This window comes from Amblyomma mixtum, chromosome 2 (genome assembly GCF_055824585.1).
Source record: "Amblyomma mixtum isolate Tamu chromosome 2, ASM5582458v1, whole genome shotgun sequence".
In the NCBI taxonomy this organism is placed as follows: domain Eukaryota; kingdom Metazoa; phylum Arthropoda; class Arachnida; order Ixodida; family Ixodidae; genus Amblyomma; species Amblyomma mixtum.
Window position 1 is genome coordinate 137,169,751 of NC_143013.1, and position 24,215 is coordinate 137,193,965.

The 24,215-nt window shown below is 45.1% G+C and overlaps 1 protein-coding gene and 1 long non-coding RNA gene across 2 annotated transcripts in view; one reads left to right on the forward strand and one right to left on the reverse strand.

The window, feature by feature from the left end:
• Positions 1–24,215, forward strand: part of LOC149361045 (uncharacterized) — a 33,768-nt gene continuing 9,553 nt past the window's right edge. The window contains exons 1-3 of the mRNA XM_089567983.1: positions 1–187; positions 5,430–5,501; positions 7,944–8,005. Coding sequence (XP_089424109.1) covers positions 1–187; positions 5,430–5,501; positions 7,944–8,005 — 321 coding nt within the window. The remainder of the gene's footprint in view (positions 188–5,429; positions 5,502–7,943; positions 8,006–24,215) is intronic.
• LOC149361046 (uncharacterized) lies at positions 11,325–17,041 on the reverse strand. The gene is made up of 4 exons (XR_016288180.1): positions 16,991–17,041; positions 12,166–12,263; positions 11,372–11,445; positions 11,325–11,328 (listed from the first exon to the last, which is right to left on the reverse strand). It is a non-coding gene; the product is annotated as an uncharacterized LOC149361046 (long non-coding RNA).

The following is a 24,215-nucleotide window of genomic DNA, read 5'->3' on the forward strand; positions in this document are numbered from 1 at the left end:
ATGAACCTTCAGTCCAGGGCTAGGGCCCTGGCAAAAAGAAGGGCTGAAGATGAACTAATGGAGCACACAAGCGACATGGAAGGGACTGAGGGCACAAGCAAAATAAACCTTCAGTCCAAGGTTGCGGAGTTGGAGGCACGAGTTAAGGAGCTCGAGAGCCTTAACAAGGAGCTGCAGAAGGCCCTCTGTGCGAAAATGTTTGATAAGCGTATGTGAATAATTTGTGCTGTAAATGCTTGCTTGTTTAGCAAGTTTGCTTTTTGCACCACGCTGTGAGGGAGTGCCCTCCGTCTGCTATTTCGCATAGGCTTTCACCTATGGTCACGAAGTGACAGCTTTTGCGATGCTATATACTTGGCTAACAGTGGAAAAGGGCTGCCTTCCTGCAGGAGGTGCTCACTATTAGTAGGATTTACACAGTTCAAGAACTGCATGTGAAAACCACCTGCACAGTGTTTAGGTTGCATCAAGACAGCTGTGCACTATCAATTGATTCTACCTTTGTAATATTAGGTATGAGAAGACAGGGAGCATTTCTGTACAATTTGTGTGCTCATCTTCAGTGTTCGGAACCTGGCATGTCTGTTCAGTAATTCGATGCTGCTCTTTGTAAATTCTCAGATTCTTGCGCATTGGAGTCCGGCCATGGGCAACTAAGTGCGAACTGTGTGCAGCCAAGACAACCTGGAGCAGCAGGTTCGTAAAGCTCTTTTGCAACGCAGAATGGCATAGCGAGGTTGCAGGTATTTGAGCATTTGCTATTGAATCTAGATTACAGCACTATTTACACTGGCCAGCGCCCACGTGACCAACTGTGTGTACAAAAAAAAAACAACAAAAATGGCTGAAGCAAAATGTCATCCTTGGAGTACACCTAAAACATGGTCGTTGTGGGCAAATCATTGTCTCAAAGAACGATTGAGAGTGCCACCTGAAAAAGCACTTCTGGTGTTCAAACAGGTTCTCTGTGCCGGTTTTCTATGCCAAAAGTGTTTTGTCAGGTGGCGTTCTCACGCCGAGCTGCAAGGACCAGAATGTAGAGGTGGGGTCTGTTGCTTTTGCCCCCAATTTTCTTGGAGAAAATTGCCGATCATGCCTGATGTGGTTTTGTTCGAAATTTTTTTTTTTAATTTCAGGGAACCTACTATTGATCAAAATGTGCTGAAGTTTTAGTGGAAATGAACAATATTTCCTCATATTTTAAAAAATGAGCACTGCAGTGCCAAGGAACAATGATTAATAATTTTATATTGCCATTGAAAACATAAAACAAACTAAAGTGCTATGTTTCCATGAAACCTTGGCATTATCGGTGTATCCCACCGTGTGACTACAACTTGGTGAAACATTACTGATTTGTTGTAAAAGGCTCAATACTTTCTTCTTTCATTATAGTTTACGCCTTCTCTAGTGTGCATTTCAATGAAAAGTTATGCTCATTAGATTTGCAATGAAGTGCATTGAGCTTGTGTCACTAGACAGCGTCGCAGTTCTTTGCATTTATTGGATGAAGCAGTAAACATGATCCGCTGAAACTTTTGTCGACGAGGCGTATGTCACTGCGCCATAACAACTTCGGGCATGAAAACTCAAATGGATGTTGCTCTATACTAAAACTGAAATTGTTATCTGGAAGGTCAGGTTTGAATTATACTTTGGTACGTTACTTTTGCTGGTATGCAATTGGTATGCAATTGTGCACTCTGACATGGTTTCCAGAATTGGAATGCCTAAAAACGGGTGCATTCACTGATTGAAAAATTGTTTCTAAAGATATTCTACAGCATTTCTAACAAAGCTGTTGCAGAATCTAGCATCTTAGACCGTAATACCCCTGTTACATGGGCAGTTTCAAGCAAAGTTGTTGATTAACTTACTCTAGATAAGGCAACAGCCTTTTGTGTGATTTGGTTGTGAGAAATTCTCTTGACTAGGTGAGTGTGACAGGTCCATTGACGTACATCTTATCAGTGGACCTGTTCAATTTGGGCCGCTGACTTTAGTCAAATTGAAGTGCAGTTCAGATCTCAATGGCTGTTGGCACTGGCTTGTAACCCAGCTTACTGCTATTCAGTTGAAATGACAGTCAGTTGAAATGGTGTTTAAAGGGGTCATTTAATAGGGGTGCAAGTTTTCCATTGCACTGGAAAAGTTGGGTGCTGTCAGTCCCATTTACATTTACTGATACAGAGTGGAAGGCTAAATAACACTAGTGTATGCAAGATGCAGTTCAGATGCAAAAAGCACTAAGCCAGGCAGAATATAAAGGGCAATGCAAGGAAGTCAAGATGCATAAAACTAAATTTAAAAAATAGAAGAATATGCAGAATTTCAGAGATATTCGCTAAAAATGAAACGATCTCATGTGGTCATTAAATTTCCAGTCCCCAACCGTGCTTCTGAGGCCCTGAGCCAGTGCGCCAGCAGCAGCAGCAGTCCTCCACAGACTCTGTCTGCTTCACCTCCGCTACAGGCAGCAGGTATCAACTTTTTGTGCTTTCATGCTTTTGAGGCACCCTGATGTTGTTTACCTCAGTGCAGAATTTGTGTTAACTGCAACAAGAATTTTAATGTTAGGGCCTTAACTAGTCCGTTCTAAGCAGCATGAAATGTACCGAATTTGCATGATTGTAAGGTGACCCCCATATTGCGTGTCAGAAAAAAGCAAACAAACTTGGAGGTTGCTTAAGCTTCGCCTTTAAAAGTAGAATGTGATAGCATTACCCGGCCACCGCCACTTATCGTCAGCCGCTATTGGCAGCCGCATGCAGGCATGGCCGTGGTCACATTCCAAAATCAAAATGTCTCAGTCGCTGGGCTACTCATCAACACTTGTGCCATAGTCCTTACTAGCACTGCCTTAGTCGTCGCTGCTGCGGTCTGACAGCACGTCGTTCTAATACCGCCATCCAGGGAAATCCCTCACTGCGAAAACAACCAAAGCACGTGGTTGTTCACGAAATCCTGCACTCGCAAACAGCCGCAGCACGATATCACATGGAACAATTGCAAGTTTTGCCTCACTGCAGCTGCCACACCTGCCTGTATCCCTCATTCTGAGATATCGAACTTGCAGCCTGGCATGTAGTTGTTCGTTCCTTCAGCACAAAGAATGGCAGCCATCTTAAATGTAGCCGTCAACAAGCACTGGACGCTTAACAGACCCAGAGCACAAATGGTGATTGATGAAGCACTTCATTAAAAACTGGTAAAACGTGGCCGGCAGTTGTCAAATGCGTCAAACAAAGCCACAAAGAAACTACATGCGAGCACCGTCGGCTCTTCTATCAGCTACCAACACTCCCCAGAAGTGCTGCTATTCTGAGTGGTAATGCCGTCGCGATTGGAACTTCGGCCCTTCCATCAACTATCGGCATTTTTTTACTGCTGAATGCATTGTTGAAAGTAAAAGAAAAAGCCTTCTGAAAAAAAAGCAGGATGGTCAAATGCAAGCATAAAATTGCAACCACGCGCATCCCTGGTATCTCGTTTCTCTCGCCTTTATTTACGGCGCTATGGTTTGGTTTCGATTGTAAGTCGAACCTACTAATTCAGATTCTTAAATTAGAAAGAATGGGTCGACTTAGAATTGTGTTAATGCGCTACATTATTTGATCATTTCGCTGGCATAGATTGGTCCAGCTACTGCTTTTCTGGACAGGGTGCAGCCAAGCCTAATTGATTTTTCCTGAAAGGAACAAAGCTTTCACTAAATATAAACTCTTTCACTGAAAATGAAATGATCTTATGTGCTCATTAAATTTCCAGTCCCTAGCCTTGCTCCTGGGACTCCGAGCCAGCATGCCGGCACAGCTTCACCTCTGCCGCAGCCAGCTGGTATGAACTTTTTGTGCGTTTATGCTTCTCAGGCACATGTTCACCTTAGTGCAGGAGTTCAGTTAACTGCAGCCTTGCTGGTAATTTTAAGAATTTTAATGTTACAGCCTTAATTTGTCCGTTCTAAGCAGTGTGCAATGTACAGTATTTGATCATTTCACTGCCATGCACTGGTCGTGCTACTGCTGTTCTGGACAGAGTCCAGCTAAGCAAAGTTGATTTTCCCTAAAGTGAATGAATCTCACTAAATATTGTCAGATAGCAGGTATGTTCTTGTTGGAAGCACTGCATTTGTTCATACAGCCGTGCCTTGTTAATATGTATTATCGGGGGCAAAAGTCACTGGTCCATCGCGCATGGTTGCGGGAGCAGCTCAGAGCATATCACTGCGCACTCTCGCGGCCGTGCACCTGGTGAAGAGACCAGTGCTCGGCGCATGCCAGTCCTTTCTTAATTGTGAGTGCGCAAATTCTGTCCCTCCTAGTTGCCGCTCATCATTTGTTGAGCTCGTGCCGCTAGGTGTTGTTGCGATAGCAGCACGCCGCTGACTCATCAGTGCAGAGAGCCACCTCTCACTCGGTTGTGCACGTGCTTGCACAAGATTATAATTGCGCTTGTCGCTCGTCTTCGCCACTTTTCAGTGCAGCGCCTAGGGTCTCAGGGGTCCCTCATGGGGAAATTTGCTAGCTTACTGATATTTTGTTTCTGTAAAGGCACTCCTCAATGCGTGCTCAAGTTTGTAGCATCTTGCTTGACCTTTTAAATCGAAGAGGCAGCAGCGCGCGACTGGTACGCTGGAAATGCGTTGTTCGTGACATTGAATTTTTTGCTTTATTTCTTAAGTATGGCTTTCTTTAGTATTTCTTTGGTATGGGGGAGGGGCCGCCCAGCGGCACCCCCCCCCCCCCACCCCAACAACTGTTCATTACCGTGAACTGCATCCGCAGTGAGCTATCTAGGTATTGCGCAGATGGCTCTGGGGAGCACATGCCTACCACTGCACAGGTGTAGTTGAGTGCCCGTGTAAGCGGATCACGGTAGTGGATCGAACTACATGAAAACTGCAACAACTGTTATTTTTTCTTTTACTCATCAATTTTCTTTTCAAACATAATTGCTAGAAATGGCAAAAGATGCTGCATATTGGCACGTCCTTTTTCACCGTATATAAGTTGCATCAATGAGAAAGCTAAAAAAATACTTATGCACTGGAAAATACAGTATGTGTTTGACTGCGCCAGACAATCACTTTTGTGCACCAAAAAGCATTTTTGGCGGCTCCAAAGTGGCTTCGGCCAATTATATCACTGCATTTATATTGAGTTCGTATTAGCAAGGCACAACTGTAGACGTGCATGGCTTGTTTTCATAGCAAAGCCATTTATTGGCATGACAGGCCTTGGATATTTCCTGTCAAGTTGGGAATAGTCGTTATAGGCCATGTGAACTGTTCTCTCGCTGCCAAGATTGTCATTGTGTTGGATTGGCACTGTGTAGGAATACTGTGCTATTGTTCCTCATTTGAAAATTCTTTTAGAAGGTAGGATATTTGAATGCAACTGGCTAATGTGTCATTCTTGTTTCGTGAGCAGTGAGCGACCCAGGATGCGAGGGGCCTTTTGTTGCCGGCTCCAGCCTACAGCCGGTAGCAAGACGGTCAAAAGGTATGTATGCTGAAGAAAACTTAAGAAAGAAGGCTCAGAAATATGTTATTAAGCTATTCTTGGATGCATTTCCACGCTTCCCTCGTAGTAATAATGCCTTGGAAGTAAAAACAGGCGTAACTTGGGTTGGGAACACATAATTTCATGTGTGACCAGCTTTTCTGATTACCAAGCTTCGGCAGGCTATTGGCAGCAAGGAGGTTCACTTGTGACCAAATATCGTGTTGTGGGCAACCTTCAGAGCATGTTCTGTCCTGAAGGGTGGCCTCATGGGCATAGAAGGGAGCTCTTCGCTGCATCACGTGCAGCTGTTTCATTGATGTGCTCTCATACATAGTAGAGATAACGTCAAGTTTTGTGGCATGCGCATCATGAAGGTTTCAAGAAGGTCAAGGTTCGTCTGACTGGAAGAAAACTATATACGACAAATTATACTTATTTAGCGCAACCAGGACAGAAATGTGAAGAACGAAAGACAAACACCAGCAATACACGAGTGTTTCATTCTTTGTGTTCTTGACCTGGTTGTACTAAAAATATTATATTTAAATATGTATAGTTTGTCAAATCCAACTAGCCTAACATCTAGCTCTTTTAAAACTATTTGCGCTCGACTCGAAGGGTACTCATTGGCGGCTGCTCATTGACACAGTCATCCCTTCTTAGATGGGGTTGAGAGCCGAAGAGAGGAAAGTGGGACAGAGGGCAGTTCAAAGGAACTAAAGTAAAGACATATGGGAGAGGGATAAAAGTGTGCTCTCCGCTGAGCGGTTCAGTGTGGGAGAATGTCTAGTGTGCCCAATTGTCTTTGTGTGCACAAGTTCTTAAAATTATCCAAAATTTTAAATTAGTGATGCTTTCATGTTCAGAATCAATAATGCATGGGGTGTACTACTGCCCATAGGGGCCCAGAGCCATCTTCGGCCCTGCAAATAATGTAGATAGGTTGGCTGCACAGGTACATCCTCCTTGCCCCAGTTCTAGAGGGTCATTTAAAAGAAAGGCTGGTTTGTAAAATATACCCAGCACGCTTTCCTCATGTGACCTGTGAGGAAGGGCTGAGGCCTTAAATTCTATTGCAGTTTCAGCGGGACTTGTGGGCTTGAAAAGTGAAGCTTTTCCTGTAACTTGACAGTACCCTTCTCTTTTTAAGCTCACATGAACTGAAAATAAGTGCTCAAGTGTAAGTCAGGGTCTGAACCTTCGAGAAACAGTGAAAAACATGTTACAAGTTAGTAAATTGAGATATTTTCTCCAACCCAAACTTTTTAAGGGGGCACGAGGGTCTTAAAACTAACTTTTTGTTTATGGCTAGAATCTCATGAAATATTGCACACAGATGCATTTTTCTCTTCTGATTCAAAATATTCAGTCATAATTGAGCTGGTGGTCTTAGATCTTGCGAAGTCCAGAATGTAATTAGGTAATTTCTTACGCAGCTTTATTGAACTTTATCATTGCAATTTGTTGCTTTTATTTACATGAACTGATAGCCAGAGAGTTTCCATACCCGATGACATTCTTCGTTTTTCTCTAAAGGCATGCCATCCTGACATACTATGTCGAGAGTAAAAGGTCACACTATATTACACGGCAACTCGTTAAGCTAATTGTAAATTGCTATTTATAAGTGGCCTAAACCAAAAATGTAAGAATGTCATTGGGTATGGGAATTCTCTAGCTATCAATTCATGTAAGTAAAAGCAACAAAATGCAATGAGAAAGTTCATTAAAGCTGCGTTAGAAATTACCTAATTACACTCTAGAATTTAAGATAACTTTTGATCTAAGACCACCAGCTCAATTACGACTACATATTTGAAATCAGAAGAGAAAAACGCATCTGTGTGCAAAATTTCATGACATTATAGCCACAAATAAAAAGGTCTGTTTTAAGGCCCTCGTCCCGCCTTAACTTAGAAGTTGATACAACAGCTGGTGTTGAGAAAGATAGCAGCCTGTGACATTGCTGTGAAAGGTTGTAATGTTTGTCCATACTGAATGTCACCGGCATGCAGCTTTATCACAATGTGACGCGAGATGGAACTAGGTTTATCATTCTTAAATGAGCGCAGCAATGTGCAACTGCTTCCATGTTGCTTCAGATTGCCGTGCTTGCTTTCGTCCCTTTATCTCATAAGCTGTTCGCCAGCCATAAATTGAGTGCGGCCGAAAGCAGTCGTCGTTCTGACCTTTGATGCCACCGCCAAGTCAAGTTTTTGTAGGCACAAGGCAGTCGAATAGAGAACATCTATTGAAAGCCTTTCACTGTCTGTCAGACTGCCGTCACTACCATGTGAATGTTATCATTAACCATTGGAAACCAATTCCTGCAGCGTACAAAGGATCAAATAGCATAGCACGTAATGAAGCAGTCTTTCGAGCCAATAGAAAAAAAAACTACGTTTTTTGGTTGTTAATTATCCCACTGTTTTTGTGCAGCTCTTGGGCCGGCAGCACAAGAGATTGACCCAACTGTTGGGGTCTTAAATGAAGCAGGAGAGGTGGGTAGTATTTTGCCAACCCAGTCAAAAATTCCTTCAGCCTATCGGTCTGAAGGCTGAAGGAACCCGTAATTTGGGCCTGTTGGGCCTGTTGGTGATGGGCCTGTTGGGCCTGTTGGACCTGTTGTGATGGGCCTGATGGTGATGGACCTGTCGGTGTCAGACCTGTTGGTTCTAATGGCGTCGGCCTGTTGGCACAGATCCTGCTTGCAGGTATCGGGATAGTGTTAGGCCTAATGAGGGACGCCAGTCCTAATGGCACACCATAGGTAAGTTTTTTCATCACTCAGAAATGTGTGGTGCACATTGCGCATGATAACATAGCTTCTTCGATTAGTGCATCGCAAGCTGTTGCAAAAAGCCAGCGCCTGCTACTAATAATATTTTCCAATTAAGCTGGCCAAAAGGGTCTGTATTGCCCTACGATATATATACTGACAACCATATTTAGGGCAAACGAAAGCTTTATTATAAAATAAAGAAACCTGTAAAGAGGAAGATGATCAGCAGTCAGAGCAGCAGAACCGAGGCGAGGCGCGAGACGAGAAGACGACGATCGGCAGCTGAAGCAGCAGAGCCGACGCGCGGCGCGAGACGAGAGCGTGAACTGTTCCGGGACCGGACCTGTCCTTGTCCGCTCTAACCGGCCTTCACAACTGTCAATAAAGGCCGTTACATCTTGGTGTAGGTGCGGGGTAGCGGAGAGACGTCTTTTCGGTTGATTTTGTTGAGGCGCCGGTAGTCAACGCAAAAGCGGATAGAGCCGTCTTTCTTGGTGACAAGGACGACGGTGGAAGCCCAAGGACTATGTGACGGTTGTATGATGCCACGCTGCAGCATATCATTGACCTGGGTGTCGATAACCTGGCGTTCGGTGGCCGAGACGCGATATGGGCGTTGGTGCAACGGCGAATGGGCACCAGTGTCGATCCGATGGGTAACAGCTGAAGTGCGACCAAAACGGTGGTGAGAGAAGTCAAACGATGACCGAAACTTATCTAGCAGGGCCGCAAGCTGGGTCTTCGCCGGTGGTCAAAGATTTGCGTCGATTGAGCCCGCAAAGACGGCCTCGGGAACGGGATCAGGAGACGGTGAGGAGGAAGTAAGTGAAGACACTTGCAGGCGGCAGGAGTCGTCCTCAGAAGGGTCCCAGGCGACGACGGAAGCGAAAGGCTGGACACATCCCAAGCATTCACCACGAAGAAGAGTGGAGGGGCACAGGAATGGATTCGTCAGGGGCAAGGCGCTGCAGCCGGCTGAGACAGTAAGCACGGCGAATGGCAGGGGTAGACAGTGGCGAGAAGCAGAGGAGTCGGACGGGATGAAGATGACAGGGCCGTTGGATCCAGAGTCACAATGAACAGAGGCGAGCACAGCAGAGCACGGCGGGATCATGACGTCATCAGCCACAGTCAGCTTGGAGCACAAGTTAGTGGAAGTGTTCACAGAGTCGTCGCCGAAGGGAAGAAGGCCGACTTCGGAACGAGCGCAGTCGATGACAACGTCATGTTGTGAGAGAAAGTCCCAGCCTAAGATGACGTCGTGAGACGGCCATGGGAAGACGATGAATTCAACAATATACAGAACGTCCTGAATAGTAACTCGGGCTGTACATGCCCCCAAAGGCGCAATAAGTTGCGAATTAGCGGCGCGAAGCATAAAACCATATAGCGGAGTCATCACTTTTCGTAACTGGCGGCACAATTTCTCACTTAGTACAGATACAGCAGCAACGGTGTCAACAATCGCGAAAGCATCGGTGCCCTCCACAGAAACCGCGATCAAATTTGTCGGAGAAAGTCGAGGTCTTGAGCTTGGCGACGAGCAAGCAGTTCTTGCCTCCGGAACTGCGGGCACTAGTTTTCCGAACGGGAAGAGGGACGACGGCGCATCGGGGAAACCGAGCGACGAAGCGGAGATGGAGCATGGCGGCGAATAGACGGCCTGAGATCGGAGGAAGCAGTGGTCTCAGAAGGCGAAGTGCGGTGAAAAGGCTGGGGAGGGGCGTAGGCGTAACCTCGAGGGTCAGTATTGGCAGCAGGGGACAACACTTGGTGGCGGCAGGGACGCATCACATGGCCAGGAATGCCGCAGACATAACAAATGGGTAGGTTGTCCGGCGTCCGCCATGGACAGAAACGTTGCGGTGGTGGCCAGGCAGGACGAAATGGTGTCGACTGCGGTGGATGCTGGTACGAAACGAACGTTTCTGGGTGGGGACGCCTGACGGCTTCGGCGTAGGTAAGTGGCAAAATAATTTTATACATCATGACCTCCAATTTTTCGTTGCACGTCCCCGAGCTTCTGTGAGAGGTGCTTGCGCACGGCTTTCAGTCTCTTCTCTGCAAGCTCCTTTGGTATGTCTCCCATGTAGATATGAAACAGAGCTGCACAATAAACACAAAATAGGCCACATTTGAACACAACTAGATACATGATAAATGCAAAAGTGAGATTCAGAATTACCACTCTCATTGTAAAAACACAGAAACGAATGTTCACCATTAAAGGGGCCATGAAGCCTACTTTCGTGCATACCCTTGTTGTAGCATTTAATTCCCAACACATTACATTACAATACCCAAAACTTTCAGTTGATTCCGTGCGGCAGATATCTTTAAAACGATTTTCGTTTCCTTTGCGAACTGACTGCTTGTCTGGCAACCTCTGATTGCTGACGACACATGGGCCTACACACTCCGCGTCTGTTGTGTGTTGTTGGATGCATTGAGATACTTGCATGAAAACCAAAGACAGAGATTACTCGAAACAACGGGCAATGCTATTTATACATTCTGTGCAGATATGTCAATTGCACTATCTTTGTCGCAGCAAGATCGGAGAACGCGCACAATGACTTGCCACCAGTCGTTGAGAACGCTAATTTCACAACCAAATAGATAAATCAGGTTACTGGCAGAACGGATCTTAGCGAGAGCCACACAAACAGTGTGGAGATCTCTGAAAGTGCTGTGATAGAGCCTGCATGAAGAAACGTATGGGAATAACACACCTTGCAAAAACTAAACGTCACTTTTGCCCGACTTTGCAGTTTTGGCTGCAATAAGGACATTGCAGTTGTTACAAACCTCGGATACAATGAACAGGATCTCCATGACTATCACGCTTTCTGTAAGTGAGCTCGACTGTATTTGGTTGAAGCAAATTTTGATTGCCTAGGTGTTACTCAAAGCAAAGAAAAAAAAAGCACTAGCACCTTTCAGAGAAGAGACTTTTTCCGGTGTAAGTGCCGGTTTCGCCTCTGTTCTGCCAAGAGACCGGCACTTATTTGAAAGCACGCCAGTCACGTTGCGGCTCTTCAGCTCATCATGTGTCCAATACACCTGAGTAGCACCGCGGCAGAACATTGAGCCTGTTGGTGCTCTCAGGAGCATCTGCCAGGCACCAGGCTCCATCCAGAGCCCACTGCCTGCATAGACCTGCAGCAAACGTGGAGAATTTCGCATTTGTACACATTAACAGCAATGAATCAAGGGATTTTAAATATTTCATAACTTAAAACAAACAGCTGAAAAACATAAAAATTATGTAGGCATGAATGCACTCTTTTACAGCGAGCAGTGTCCAAAATCAGTAGATTTTCTATTTCTAGCCTTATAATTCGAAAAAAAAAGAAATTGCTTGCGTGCAACATGAAATATATAGCACAATCTTCTGACAGTTCTAGCTTCTCTTCATTCCGAGTCAAATACCGCCAAAAGTTGAAATAATGTTCTCTGCCCTAATTCAAACAAACTTCAGAAATGAGAATAAATTTCACATACCAACAACTAGGCATACCTGACAGAACAAGGCAGCCTCCTCATGATCAAAAATTATTTGTGTACTAAGAATTTCCTCAGGACAAGAATAACTGCAGACCCATTATGGCATCGTCAGGTAATGAAGTACAAAAATGACAAATTAGAAATGCTGACCTGTGCCTTACACGATATTGTCGGAAACCACACATCTATGCTTTGCACACTACCCTTTTCGGCACACTTACTGGGACTAGTATAAGTTTCTACTGTAAGCTAGCATCATCCTCTAAACTGTACCCATTTCACTATGTACCAGCCCCAATTTAATTAAGAATCATTCACTCACTCTACTATGGTATTTGATACACTATATGACTTAAGAACACGCACAATCACCTTTCCATCATCCCTAGCAGAACCTATCACAGTGTCCTGCCCACCAGGCAGCTGGAGCTGGCAGTCCGCGGCGCTCTCCATCTCCTCGGCTGAGCATACTTTTTTGACAAGAAAAGGAAGTACACAAATATCAATGCACCTCAGCAGCACATATAAGCAAAAAGCAAACTGAGTTCAGTTTGACATTGTGGGCTATCAAGTAAATGAAAAAAATTAAGTATTTTGCTCTCAAGGTAACAGTGAAAGCTTTGCACAGTAGAACCTCGCTGCTGAGTTGATGGGTGCTGCATTTTCCTGGCTGCTACACATTGTAGTGGTCTAGATCTGGCATGATGATAACAGGGTTCCATGCATTATAAACCCTGCTGTTCGTTGCATTGTAACTTCGGCCACATTCCTACACAGTAATACTTGTGAAATAACACCCCATGCAACCTAAATGAGAAACGGTGGCGGTCATATGTTTACTTCTAAAGCGGCTTTACTTGGCCTGGCATGTCTAGCACCACTGTGTTAGGCAGACGGCATTCAGACAGGCTGTGCCATCATCATCAACAGTGGTTGCACTTTTTTGAAGCAGTAGCTTCACTGCTACAGGTGCACGGCTGAGATCGCCATGTACGCAACATGACCTTCAAGTCTGCCACAAATAAAATAAACAAACAAATAAACCTCACAATCAGCGGGATTCAAACTCAGGTCCATTGGGCGACAGCCAGGTGCGCTAACCACTAAGCTTCAGACCCACGGTGTGACAATTCAATAAAACTGGAGATATACAGGGTGTCCCAGCTAAAAGTAACCAAGCTTGTTAAAAAGAGGATGATCCCTAGCCGAGTGAGACCAACTGAGGGTTGTTGATAGTCGCGTGTCCTAGTCTGCAGTATTTTTTATTATGCAAACGTGATTAATTAGCAAAGACTAATTAGCTAACTTTTTAATTATTGCTTTCAGGAAGAAATTGTCAATGCAGGAGTTGTAGATCCCATAGAAAAATAACCGTTTGCCTTGTTTGCAGCTAAGTACCACTGATACAACTTCTTTTATCTGACTTAAAAGAAAGCCCGCGAAATACAAAAAGAACCACGTGATAGGGAAGCAGTTACAGCGCTCCCAAACGAGCGATCAAGCAACGACATCCGCTTATGTTTGCAACGCTGTCTCGAACAGCTTTTGGCGTCTTGAGAAGGTGGCGAGATATGCGCCAGGAACTGCTTATGCGTCATGGAAAGTGAGCGGGTGTTGCTTTGCAAGGAAGTGAAGCGCAGCTCGCATGGAGCGCTTTTTCAAGCGTAACCTCGCCTCGAGTGATAGGAATGTGGCCGTGCCGCTAACTTGCACCGTCACGCGCTGAAGAAACGGTCGCCCTAGCGCCGATGCGAGAGTTAATTGCGTATATCTCGCAACCATCGCAAAACGCCGAACCCCGTTCGGGACAACGTTGCAAAGATAAGCGAATGTCTTTGCTTGGCTGGTCGTCTGGGAGCGCTGAAACTTCTTCCCTATCACGTGGCTCTTCTTGTATTTCGCGGGCTTTCTTTTAAGTCAAATAAAAGAAGCTGTATCAGTGGTACTTGGCTGCAAACACGGCAAACGGTTATTTTTCTAAGGGATCTACAACTCCTGCATTGACACTTTCTTCCTGTAGGCAATAATTAAAAAGTTAGCTAATTAGTCTCTGATAATTAATCATGTTTGCATAATAAAAAAAAATACTACAGACTAGGACACGCGACTGGCAACAACCCTCAGTTGGTCTCACTCGGCTAGGGATCATCCTCTTTTTTACAAGCTTCGTTACTTTTAGCTGGGACACCCTGTATATGTGCTTCCTGTATACTAACTGCTAGGTTACACAGCCGCTCATGCAATATCATGGTAATTTGTGATTCGAGCGATTCATGATTGATCAGTGACAGGCGATTTCGAGAGGAGTTTGAAGAGGAATAACAAGAGGAAGACGAAGAATACAAAGAGGAAGATAACCGCTCCACACGCAGAAAATCTAACACCACGGGTATAGGAAAAAATCAGCTGTGGTTTAGCTTCGGTTAAACCTGGTGAGAAGCAGTAGTTTCACGTAGCTACGTGCGGCAAAGTCCAAAGAAACAACAATCTTTCAACAAGCCGAGAAACTAGAAACAAACAAAGCTTTGCAAAGCGCAGCCACATGAAGCTACCGCTTCTCGCCATGTTTATTCAGAGCTAAACCACAGCTAATTTTTTCTTCACCTATCCTTGTTTCTTTGTAATTGTGCTGCTAGTGTTAGTGTGGTTGGCGCGATTGATTTTGTCCTCCGCACCTCATCACATCTTTTTGTGACTTCTGGATGCACACAGCAGTGGCAACAAAGAGGAAGAGGGCTAGCCTCCGCTGGAACCAACCATTATGTTGGCTGTAGCGGCATTAGACATTCTCAGAAAGTATGTTTGCAACGATCGCAACAGCCACATAGCCCCGTAAATTCTGGAGAAATGAGTAGTCCTCACCGGACGTAAGAAAATGCAGCAGACAATGCTGCATGATTTTTTCAAGTGCCAGCACTGCAATAAATGTGTTTAGTTCTTCATTCCTGTCATTTTTAAATTTGTCCTACTTTCTGCCTCTAATGTTTCCTCGCTCTTGCATTTTTTTTGTAGCAAGAGCTATTGGTCGCAAAGTAGCATTTTCATTGCAGCGGTGGTCACGCCGTGGTCACACCGCTTCTTGCGCCGCTGCCTAGCAACCGTTGCCAGATGGAGCCACACCATCTGGTGCAACGTCAGATGAGGAGGAGAGCCAGAGATAGCAGCAGGCACAGCAAGAGACCTCCCAAGCCTACGTACGCATTCACTGGACACCCAGACATCACGCACAAGGGACCGGGAACAGGACTGCCCACGAGGCTGCTGGCGCGCAGCTAGAGGAAGACCGTCGGCATTGCCTTAACGTGAGCCGACCAACTAGGACCACCCTTATTGTTCTCCCATCCCGCTCATAATACCTCCCTCTATCATCACACGCCTTTAACAAGAGCAGAGGGGTTTGTCGTGGGACTTTGTCCCAGACATTACTCCATCCATTCCTTCTGGACTTTCTCACCCGGCCCAAGTTCTCGCTCACAAGGTGCGAGCCGGTGCAGCGTACACCCCGGACATCCCGAGTTGATGGCACCGAACCAGGATCGGCTGCCCCAATTGCCCTGCTGACTCTGTTGATTTGCACCACCTGATCTGGACCTGTCCTGGCACTGCGAGCCTCTGCGCCTGCTACACCTCTGCCTACCACATCCAGACTTACGAAGACTGGACGGCCCCCAGTACCGACGCCAAGCGCAAGCTCAGTGCCCTGCTAGACTTCATGTCAGAGACCGACACCCTCACCCTCACCTTCACCTAACCAACCCACTTCCCCCTTAGGCCTCAGGTCATCCTTGTGATTAAAGATTTATGAATGAATGAGCAGCAGGCACATGTAGCGGCCTGTATAAGAGGGCGGTTCGTTGAAGCTACTGTGGCCAGAGATGGAGAGCGAGTCGGAGAGGCTGAAACAAACCAGGCTTAGCTGTTGGAACGAAACAACAAGGCGAAGGCGACGAGACCGAGGAAGAACGTGCAGAACGTCTGAATAAGCGACGCCGTGAAGATGCAGCTCGACGAGTTCGCCTAGCCTCTGAAGGTCCATTACCTCTCGCTACGTATGTCTGGCATAGCTGAGCTAAGCCACAGCCAATTTTTTTTAGTCCCGTGAGGAGTACATCAGCAGGGTTATGCTGTATTAAAACTTGTAGAAACATTAATACTATGAGAAACACATCTCAGTGAAGAGTTGATCGGCTGCTACACTAACACTGATGGCTAAAAAGATAACTGGTGAAATAATGAGGGCTAAGTAACAAGTGACAACCGTGGCCGCAGTGGCTCAGTGGTTATGACGCTTGGCTGCTGACCCAAATGACGCGAGTTCGATCCAGCTGCGGCAATGGAATTTCGATGGAGGCGAAGTTCTAGAGGCCCGTGTGCTGTGCGATGTCAGTGCACGTTAAAGAACCTCAGCTGGTCGAAATTTCCGGAGCCCTCCACTACCACGTCCCTCATAGCCCGAGTCGCTTTGGGACGTTGAACCCCCATAAACGAGCCTTAAAGACACAGCAGAACACAGCGGAGCGAGAGCAGTTCAGAAAAATCGCATATCCTGCCAAAAATGAAAGGGGCAGTACAACAAGCCTCATAGGCAATGCAAAAAGAAAAAAAAAGACGTCAGGTTCAATTACCTGCGCATCTGCTGAAGGACAGCAGGAACACTGTGCCAGAAAACTTTTCAACCTGTACATGGTACAACGCCTAAAAACTTTGAATGTACCAGACGACCAGAATAATGCTAATATAATTTGTTAATTCACAAGAAAGGGGATGTCAATCATTTAAAAAGCTTTTAATTATTAGATAACTATGGGAAAGAAACATTAAGCTTAATGAAAAGGCTTGAAATGCAGCTGAAGACAGGGCGGAAAGCTATCGAAAGGTATAGATGTAATCACACAGTAGAGTAGGAGAGCGACACAAAGTAGAGATAAAAAGTACAGAAAGAAATGGGGCCTGGGAAGGGTATGTAACCAATTTCAAGAAAAGGTCAATGTAGCACATACAGTCAATGTTAGGGGCACAGCAGAGATGGTGGAAGGATGAGAGTAGAAGTTTCAGGGGATAAGGCGCCCTCAAGTGGCACAGGACAGGGTTAACAGGCGCTCATTGGACAAATCCTTTGTTTGCGGTGAACATTTTCTTAGGCCGATTTGATTATGAAAAATAAAAAATGGCATGCATCACAAGAAGGTTCGCTCACCAAACTCGTCTGGCCCACTGCCACTCGCCCCATCGATGGATGTCATTGCTGGGGCCATTTCTGTGAATTAGGTATAGTTAGAGTTCATGTCCTTACACCAAAATGCACATCAAAGGTACCGTAAAAACCCGCGTATAACCCGCGTAGCGTCCTAATTTTTCCGCCTCATACTATTTGCGGATCCGAACAAAAATTTTCGATGTTGCTCGATGGTTTGGTTTCGTTTTTGCGGCGTGGCTATGGCTTGGCTTCTCTATTGGCACGTGGCTACGGCTTGGCTTCGTTACTCTCGACAAACGACGTCACGACGTCGTTTCTTTGTTGATCCGTTGGGGGCGCCGGGGGGTCGCGGTGTGCCGTGCGCCTGTTGACAACGCACGTGCTAGCATGTAAGGCACGCTTCGTGAAGTGGATATTGTTTTAGAGAGCACGATGTCACGGTCTCGAAAACAGTACTCGGCTACTTTCAAGCGATTTTGGCTGCTGAGAACATCGGCAACGGTGCGGCCGGGAGGAAGTTTGGTGTCGTCGAAGGAAGCATTCCTGGATAGCCACAACAGAAAGAAGCCCTTTTCGCGTGCAGCGGAACGCGACAAAGCTTTTGCGGCCGTTTGATGGTTGTGTAAACAAACCGTTCAAGGACGCAGTCAGGCGGTGCTACGCAGACTGGATGCGCTCAGGTGAGCCTGCAGTGACGCCAACCGGGCGGCTGAAGCGGGCTTAAGAAGTGCGGCATCTCGAACGCCCTCGATGGCACGGAAGATGAGTACATTTGGGATGATTTGTCGGACAAAGAAATGTTCGAAGAAAGCGCTACTGAAGAACAAAGTAATTGAAGTGAAGTGCGGGATGCGATTTGAATAAATGTCTTCTATGAGCTTGTGTTACTTGTATTATACGCGGGTGAAACTTTTTTTCCCATTTCGCGTCTCTAATTCTTAGCCCCGTATTATATTCGGGTTCGTATTATACGCGGGTTTTTACGGTATATTCACACAACGGATGAGGTCGCAAAAAGATCTATACCTCAAGTAAAGGCAGTGTCCGCATGCTGAAAGCATTCACACACGAGATGAAAACAGCAAATCTTGTCCTAATAGAAAAAAACGCCCTCCTCTTTCCATCTGCACACACCAATTGGTTGGCGTCAATTCGTGACGTCAAGCCACATAATGCACAGTTCACCCTCAAGATTTGCAATTCAGTCCACCGTGTGAATTCACCTTAGGATGACTTCCAAGAGCACTTACTTTAAGCTCTAAGATATACATGCATGGTGACACCTACAACATGCAATTTGATGAAGTAGCTTAGCTAAGAAAAAAGGGATGAGCAGCACACATGTGAGCTACTCAGGAACAAGAACCAGAGCTAATGTTTTAAACAGTTACTAGGCACATTACCATAGCATGAAAATGCACACACACCTCTCAACTGGCATGCTATAAATACAAAACACTTCAGTAAACTATTTACACAACAATAACACACCTTGAAAACATGCACCACCTGGACTTTGTGTTTCCCAAATATAAGACATTCATTTTGTGCACAAAATTGCAACAAATAAACAAAGTAGCAGTGCCACCTAGTTGGCCATTTAGAAACAAGGAGCAGAGGTATTATGAACAGCAGAGTCAGTTGTTGGGCTGGTTAGCATCACTGATTTAAGTTCATAGTTTTCCAGCCCTACGGAACACACACACATACATGAGCCGCCACGGCAGTTCAGTGGTTATGGTGCTCGGCTGCTGGCCTGTTAAGACACGGGCTCTATCCTGGCCGCGGTGGTTGCATTTCGATGGAGGCAAAATGCTAGAGGCCAGTAAATGCAAACTGCATGCAAGAGATCTAAAGAATGAGGACAGGTTCCAAACTTGTCAAGCACTGCAGTGATTGTACAGAGATTTTCAAGTGTGAAGATCCTTAGCAGAAGAAAGCCACTTGTGAAGGGACAGAGACGCATCATATTAAAAAAGCTGGTTCACAATGTGCGAGCAATACTTCAGTTGTATCATATAACCCAGAAATGATGTTTCTTTCATAGTTTTTATGATAAAGGTGTGATAAGTTTGTTTTTTTCCTGCTCCGCTGGTCTGAAGGCATTTAAGCAGTGTCTGCGCCGTTAAATAACCAGTTGTCAGTGAGTGCTGTGATTTATCCTTCTTCCCAACTTCAGTAAAACGGCAAGTTGGTACATACTTGAACAAAACAGCAGCAACAGCCACAAGAGAGAAGATGGGACAGGTGCTGACTAGCAACTGAAGGTTTACTGAAAAGGAACACATAAAATATACTCTCTTCACAACCAAGAGCGTGCATGAGCTGCGCGAACAACACTGATAAGCTATCAACTTCAGTCATGGTGGTCAAGATTCAACAGTTCACAGCCATGAATGGCCATCCGTCCTTGTTAATGATTGTGAACTATTGTATCCTGACCACCATGACTGAAGTTGACAGGTTATCAGTGTTGTTTGCGCAGCTCGTGCACTCTCTTGGTTGTGAAGAGAGTATATTTTATGCGTTCCTTTTCAATAAACCTTAAGTTGCTAGTCAGCACCTGTCCCATCTTCTCTCTTGTGCCTGTTGCTGCGCTGTTTTCTTCAAGTATCCTTCTTCCCTTCTTTGGTCATGCACCGTTGCACTGGAAAACTACAAATTTAAAGTACTGTCAACATTTGCCTGAACAATTTAGCACGTCTAAAATATGGTTGTCTTCTGGTAGCCTCCAGCTGCTCACGATGATGGTCTCTTCTAATTCATGATGTGACAAGTGAAGCTGCATCCCTGCAGAAAAAGGAAAGAACCAAAAATTTCCTAATATAAGCATCTTGGTGGGCACACGTCTAATAACAAATCTTTTACAATCCTCAATGAACACAGACATTGGACAGCTCTGTACAAAGAACTTATGTCCAGTCATTTGGCTCAGACCAAAATAGTGAGAAAAAAATCCGCCCTTCCCTGGCAGCGCAAGCATATTTTAACAGCCTGAGCAAGAAATTGTTCTGAAAGTGGCTAAAAAATGCATTCATTACATAAAAGACATCGACTATTCGTGCCACCTAAAATTCCTCAAAAGCAAGCAAATAATGTACAAACAAAAATTCCCATTCCCGCACCTCACAGCAATGGCCAGTGCTGCTGTCTCGCTTGAATCCTGCCTTACAAGCGGACCTACTGGTGTCAGCCATGGGGACGGCCATTCAATTGCTTAAACCCACAAGGGCGTTTGTAGATGAAGGCGTAGCCGGCTGGAGGTGGTTGCACATCACTCCCTTTGTCTTCCCTCAATTGTACCATGGCGGGTGGCCGACAAAGTAAACCGAGCGGAGAGGGCAGGCCCAGCCTATAGTCTTTTTCAGCCTCACTGCTGTGCACAATTTGAAAGGCAAAGTTGCTAACGGCCGATTCTTCCGGGGCTACATAAGCTAGATCACAAATTGATGATGGGTGCAGGGGTCAAGTGGATGCAGCTAGCACAGGAAAGGGCTAATTTGGGGAATATGGGAGAGGCTGTCGCCCTGCTGCGAGTATAGTCCGGCTGATGATGATGAAGGATGATTGAATACCAATGAATATTTCACTTTTCTTACCCTTGGCGCAAATCGCTGCACAGTCCCATAAATGTTGGTTATAAGAGTATACATCTGATTAAGAATGAGAGGGCAAAGACTACACTACTGGCATGATGCAGCAGCGTCAGTGTTAAGTGAAAGAATAAATTTTGGTTCCTTGCTTACAATGTCGCTGGATCTATGCTATCTTCCAGTAGAATGCATGAGAACTGGTGTAATGCCCTCGCACAAATTGCCGACGTTAAGGAACATGCACAACATGTTCTTCCAGAGAACGAAAAATTCCAAAGTAGTGGTAATGACCATCGCTCATCACTGCTGGATCACTATGCCTATGCGTCTTTAGTAATTTTCTAGAATCCGTGGGTAACTCTGGATGGTTTGGCTTCAGCACTTTAAGCAGGGAATGCAGGTGAGAAGCAGGCAATTGGCTATTAATTGTCCACACGCGAAAGTCGTGCTCTAGACATTGAGTAGCGGAACCAGACTCAGGTGTCATCCTATCTTCATAAACCACCAACTCCTCACTGTCAGCAATCCGCGACAACTCTTACGTTGCACTTTCTATGTCAGGGATGCTGCTAGCGGTGCTAAAATCTGACAAGTGAGAACTGCGGCTTTCAACTGCGTCCTCGACCGGCGCTGATAAAGAGGATAAAATAACATTATGCGATGAAAAGGCATCTTGAAACTGTTCTGCTCCTGTTGCGCACAATCTGCTGCCATGACCATTATCAAGACTGACAACTGCCAAACAGGGTAACATTTCGTGATGCGTACCCGCAAAAGCCGGCTCTCACCATCGTGGGTACCCTTGACGAAAACAGTTTTTTAGTTGGTCGTGAACAGCCTCTGCTGTTCTTCGGCGTCGTTGCCGAAAGGACACCTCGATTAGCGAACACTTAATTCCCTTCATGATACAACGAATGTAGCATTTTATCAAACTATCACGAAGGGCATGGGTAACATATATACACTACTGGCTTTGTGCCAACCAACACAGGTCACAGCACAACAATGCAAGTCTAGAAATCACTCACCATTGAGGTCATCCTCTGGGCAAGCCTTTGTTGTTTCAGCTGAATTCCAGTGAAACCACAACGAAACACAGCAGCGCGGGCACGACGACCGCCAAAAAACTGTACTAGAAGAACAAAAAACGTGAAAATCTTGCCATGACTGCCGCTGACACGCGGGTTCTCGGACCAGCGCACGCCGCAGGATTGGAATTTGGCTCTCGGCGCGGCCGCGAGTAGCCGCGGTTTGGATTTGGATTTGGACCATTAGACTGCAGGGCGTCAGTGAAACCAGAACTAAATTTCTTCGGCAGTTTTAATTTTGTCTGCCCGTTTAATTAAAAACAAAGTAATTCAAGCTGTTTAAAAATATTTCAGATAGAAATATATCTTTCTACCTTAGTGTCGCCATTTCCATACACACCACATGCAAACTTGCACTCGAAGTAAAAATTAATAAACAAATTAATACTCTCACGGTGAGGGGAAGTGATCTGGTACCGGCTTTTCTATTTGGGCTTCAGAAATAGCCAGAGAGGGCAGATAACCTATAGCATGAATGTTATAGCAATGTATGTGGTTCAACATTTATTCATCATTTGACAATATTGCTGCAATGTGAAAAGACCACTTTAGAGCAACGTTATCAGCATGTTGCTTGGTAACATTGCAGCAACATTATCTAATGTTGAAGAATGTTAGCGCAACATAGTACAACATTGGCAATGTTGTGGCAACGTTGCAGTAACATACTGTGCTACTAGGGAAGCAGCGAGGCTCTATGGTGAGGCAGCTATGACATATAATGTTCACCAGCTGCTGCACCTTTCTAAGGCTACGCGCATGTTTGTCCCATTATGGGGTGTGTCCACGTTTCCTTTTGAAGATGGGATTGGCCGTGCACTGCGGCTTGTGTCAGCAGCCAAGCTGGTGCCTATGCAGGTCTCTGAGCGGTGCATAATGCAGCAGTGCTACCGAAGCTTAGAAAGAAATTTGGAGCTCCCAGCTCATTTGGCTTTTGCCAAGAAAAATATTGGCGCTCAGCACACAAACAGCTACCAGACATGTGCTCTAGGTGTGCCACACCCTGTTCCTTCATTTCCCGAGCAGCTAAAAATGATTTTCAATTCACACTTTGGCTGCATTCCTCAGATGTCTAGGTACTTTCGAGCACAAATTGGCAGCATTATTATACACAGTTCGGATTATTTGACTCCAAAAAAGACCTGCTCTTGTTATGTTAAAATGGTAGACGGCTCATATTGTTATGTACTTGCAATTTATGAGATTGCAGACTGTATATATTTTCACTCCCAAAGGCTTCTTGTTTCACCACTTGTATTTGATGTCCTACATATCATGCAGTGTCAGCACCCACCGGCTGATCAGAATAATTGTTTGCACTCCCTTGATGATGTGTCTCTGCAATGTGTTTTCTTTAGTATTAATAATGTTTCATATTTGTGTGAAGTGCCCAACCAGAAGGAAAGAGATTGATCTGGTAGTGATGTATGATGTGCAGTTCATGAAGGTAGTTTCAGTGTGTTTTTATTTTTGTATTCCTTTAAGGTAGCTCTTCAGTGTGTTTAACTTTTTTCAAACTTGTGGCCATGAAATTCATTGCAGTTAGCAGCAATTACACCAATCTTCAGATTGTGACGGGAGGTTGCTCCATATTGTCACACTGTCAAAAGTTTGTCGTCAGTTATAAATTCAGCATGGCCACAAGCGGCAGGCATTGTCTTCGACGACCACCAAGCACGCTTGTTGCTACGCCGCTGCCGAGTCGTTCAGTTCTTTGTGGGTGTGAAAGAGCAAAACAGTGTTTTTTTGGAAGCCGTTTTGCTGTCTACCTGACTGCCAAACTGCAGCCATCACAACTACGTGACAATATTACACTAATCTCAAAGTTTATTTTATTCTTGGAACATTTATGCTTCAAAGTATTTAGTGCAAATAATGCAAGAGAGAACACATGCATTGCCATGTATGCTGACAAAGTCTGTTGATGGGATTTATATGACATAAGTAGAGGCCGGATTTTTAGGCACCAAGAAGGCATGTTTTAGGCGCCAAAAATAGGTGGTTAAAATTTGATTTTAGGCACCTAAAAATAAAAATAGGCACTATAAACTGCATCAAAATTGCACTTATCAGATCCGAACATCAGCACGCAATATCTGCCATATAAAGTAAAAACAGCCGGAGTGATTTGAGATCTTAACCATTGTGTGCGAACCTTAGAAGCGCTCTTTTTAAAGCGGTCGTGAAGCTTTTCGTACAACACGCATGCTTCAGCAGAGCAAAAGAGATGGTTACAAAGCCTTTTAAAATGCGTAGGCATACCTGGAAAAAAAACAATTTGCTTGTCGTGCACAATAGTAAAACAAGAGGCCATGCATTTAGCAATTGATGCAAATGTGAATTTAAAGCATCCGACATGTGTTCAGAGTCATCCTCATAGGAATTAAACTAATCTATTGCAGGCATGCACGGTGCTTTAACATTAATAAATGTGTCGCCATTTGTGTAAACTGCGTTTTATAGTTAGTGGCTCCAAGTGTCGGAAGTCACACGGACTTAAAATGGTGCTTGCTATTAGAAGGGTCTGGAAACCATAAGTACGAG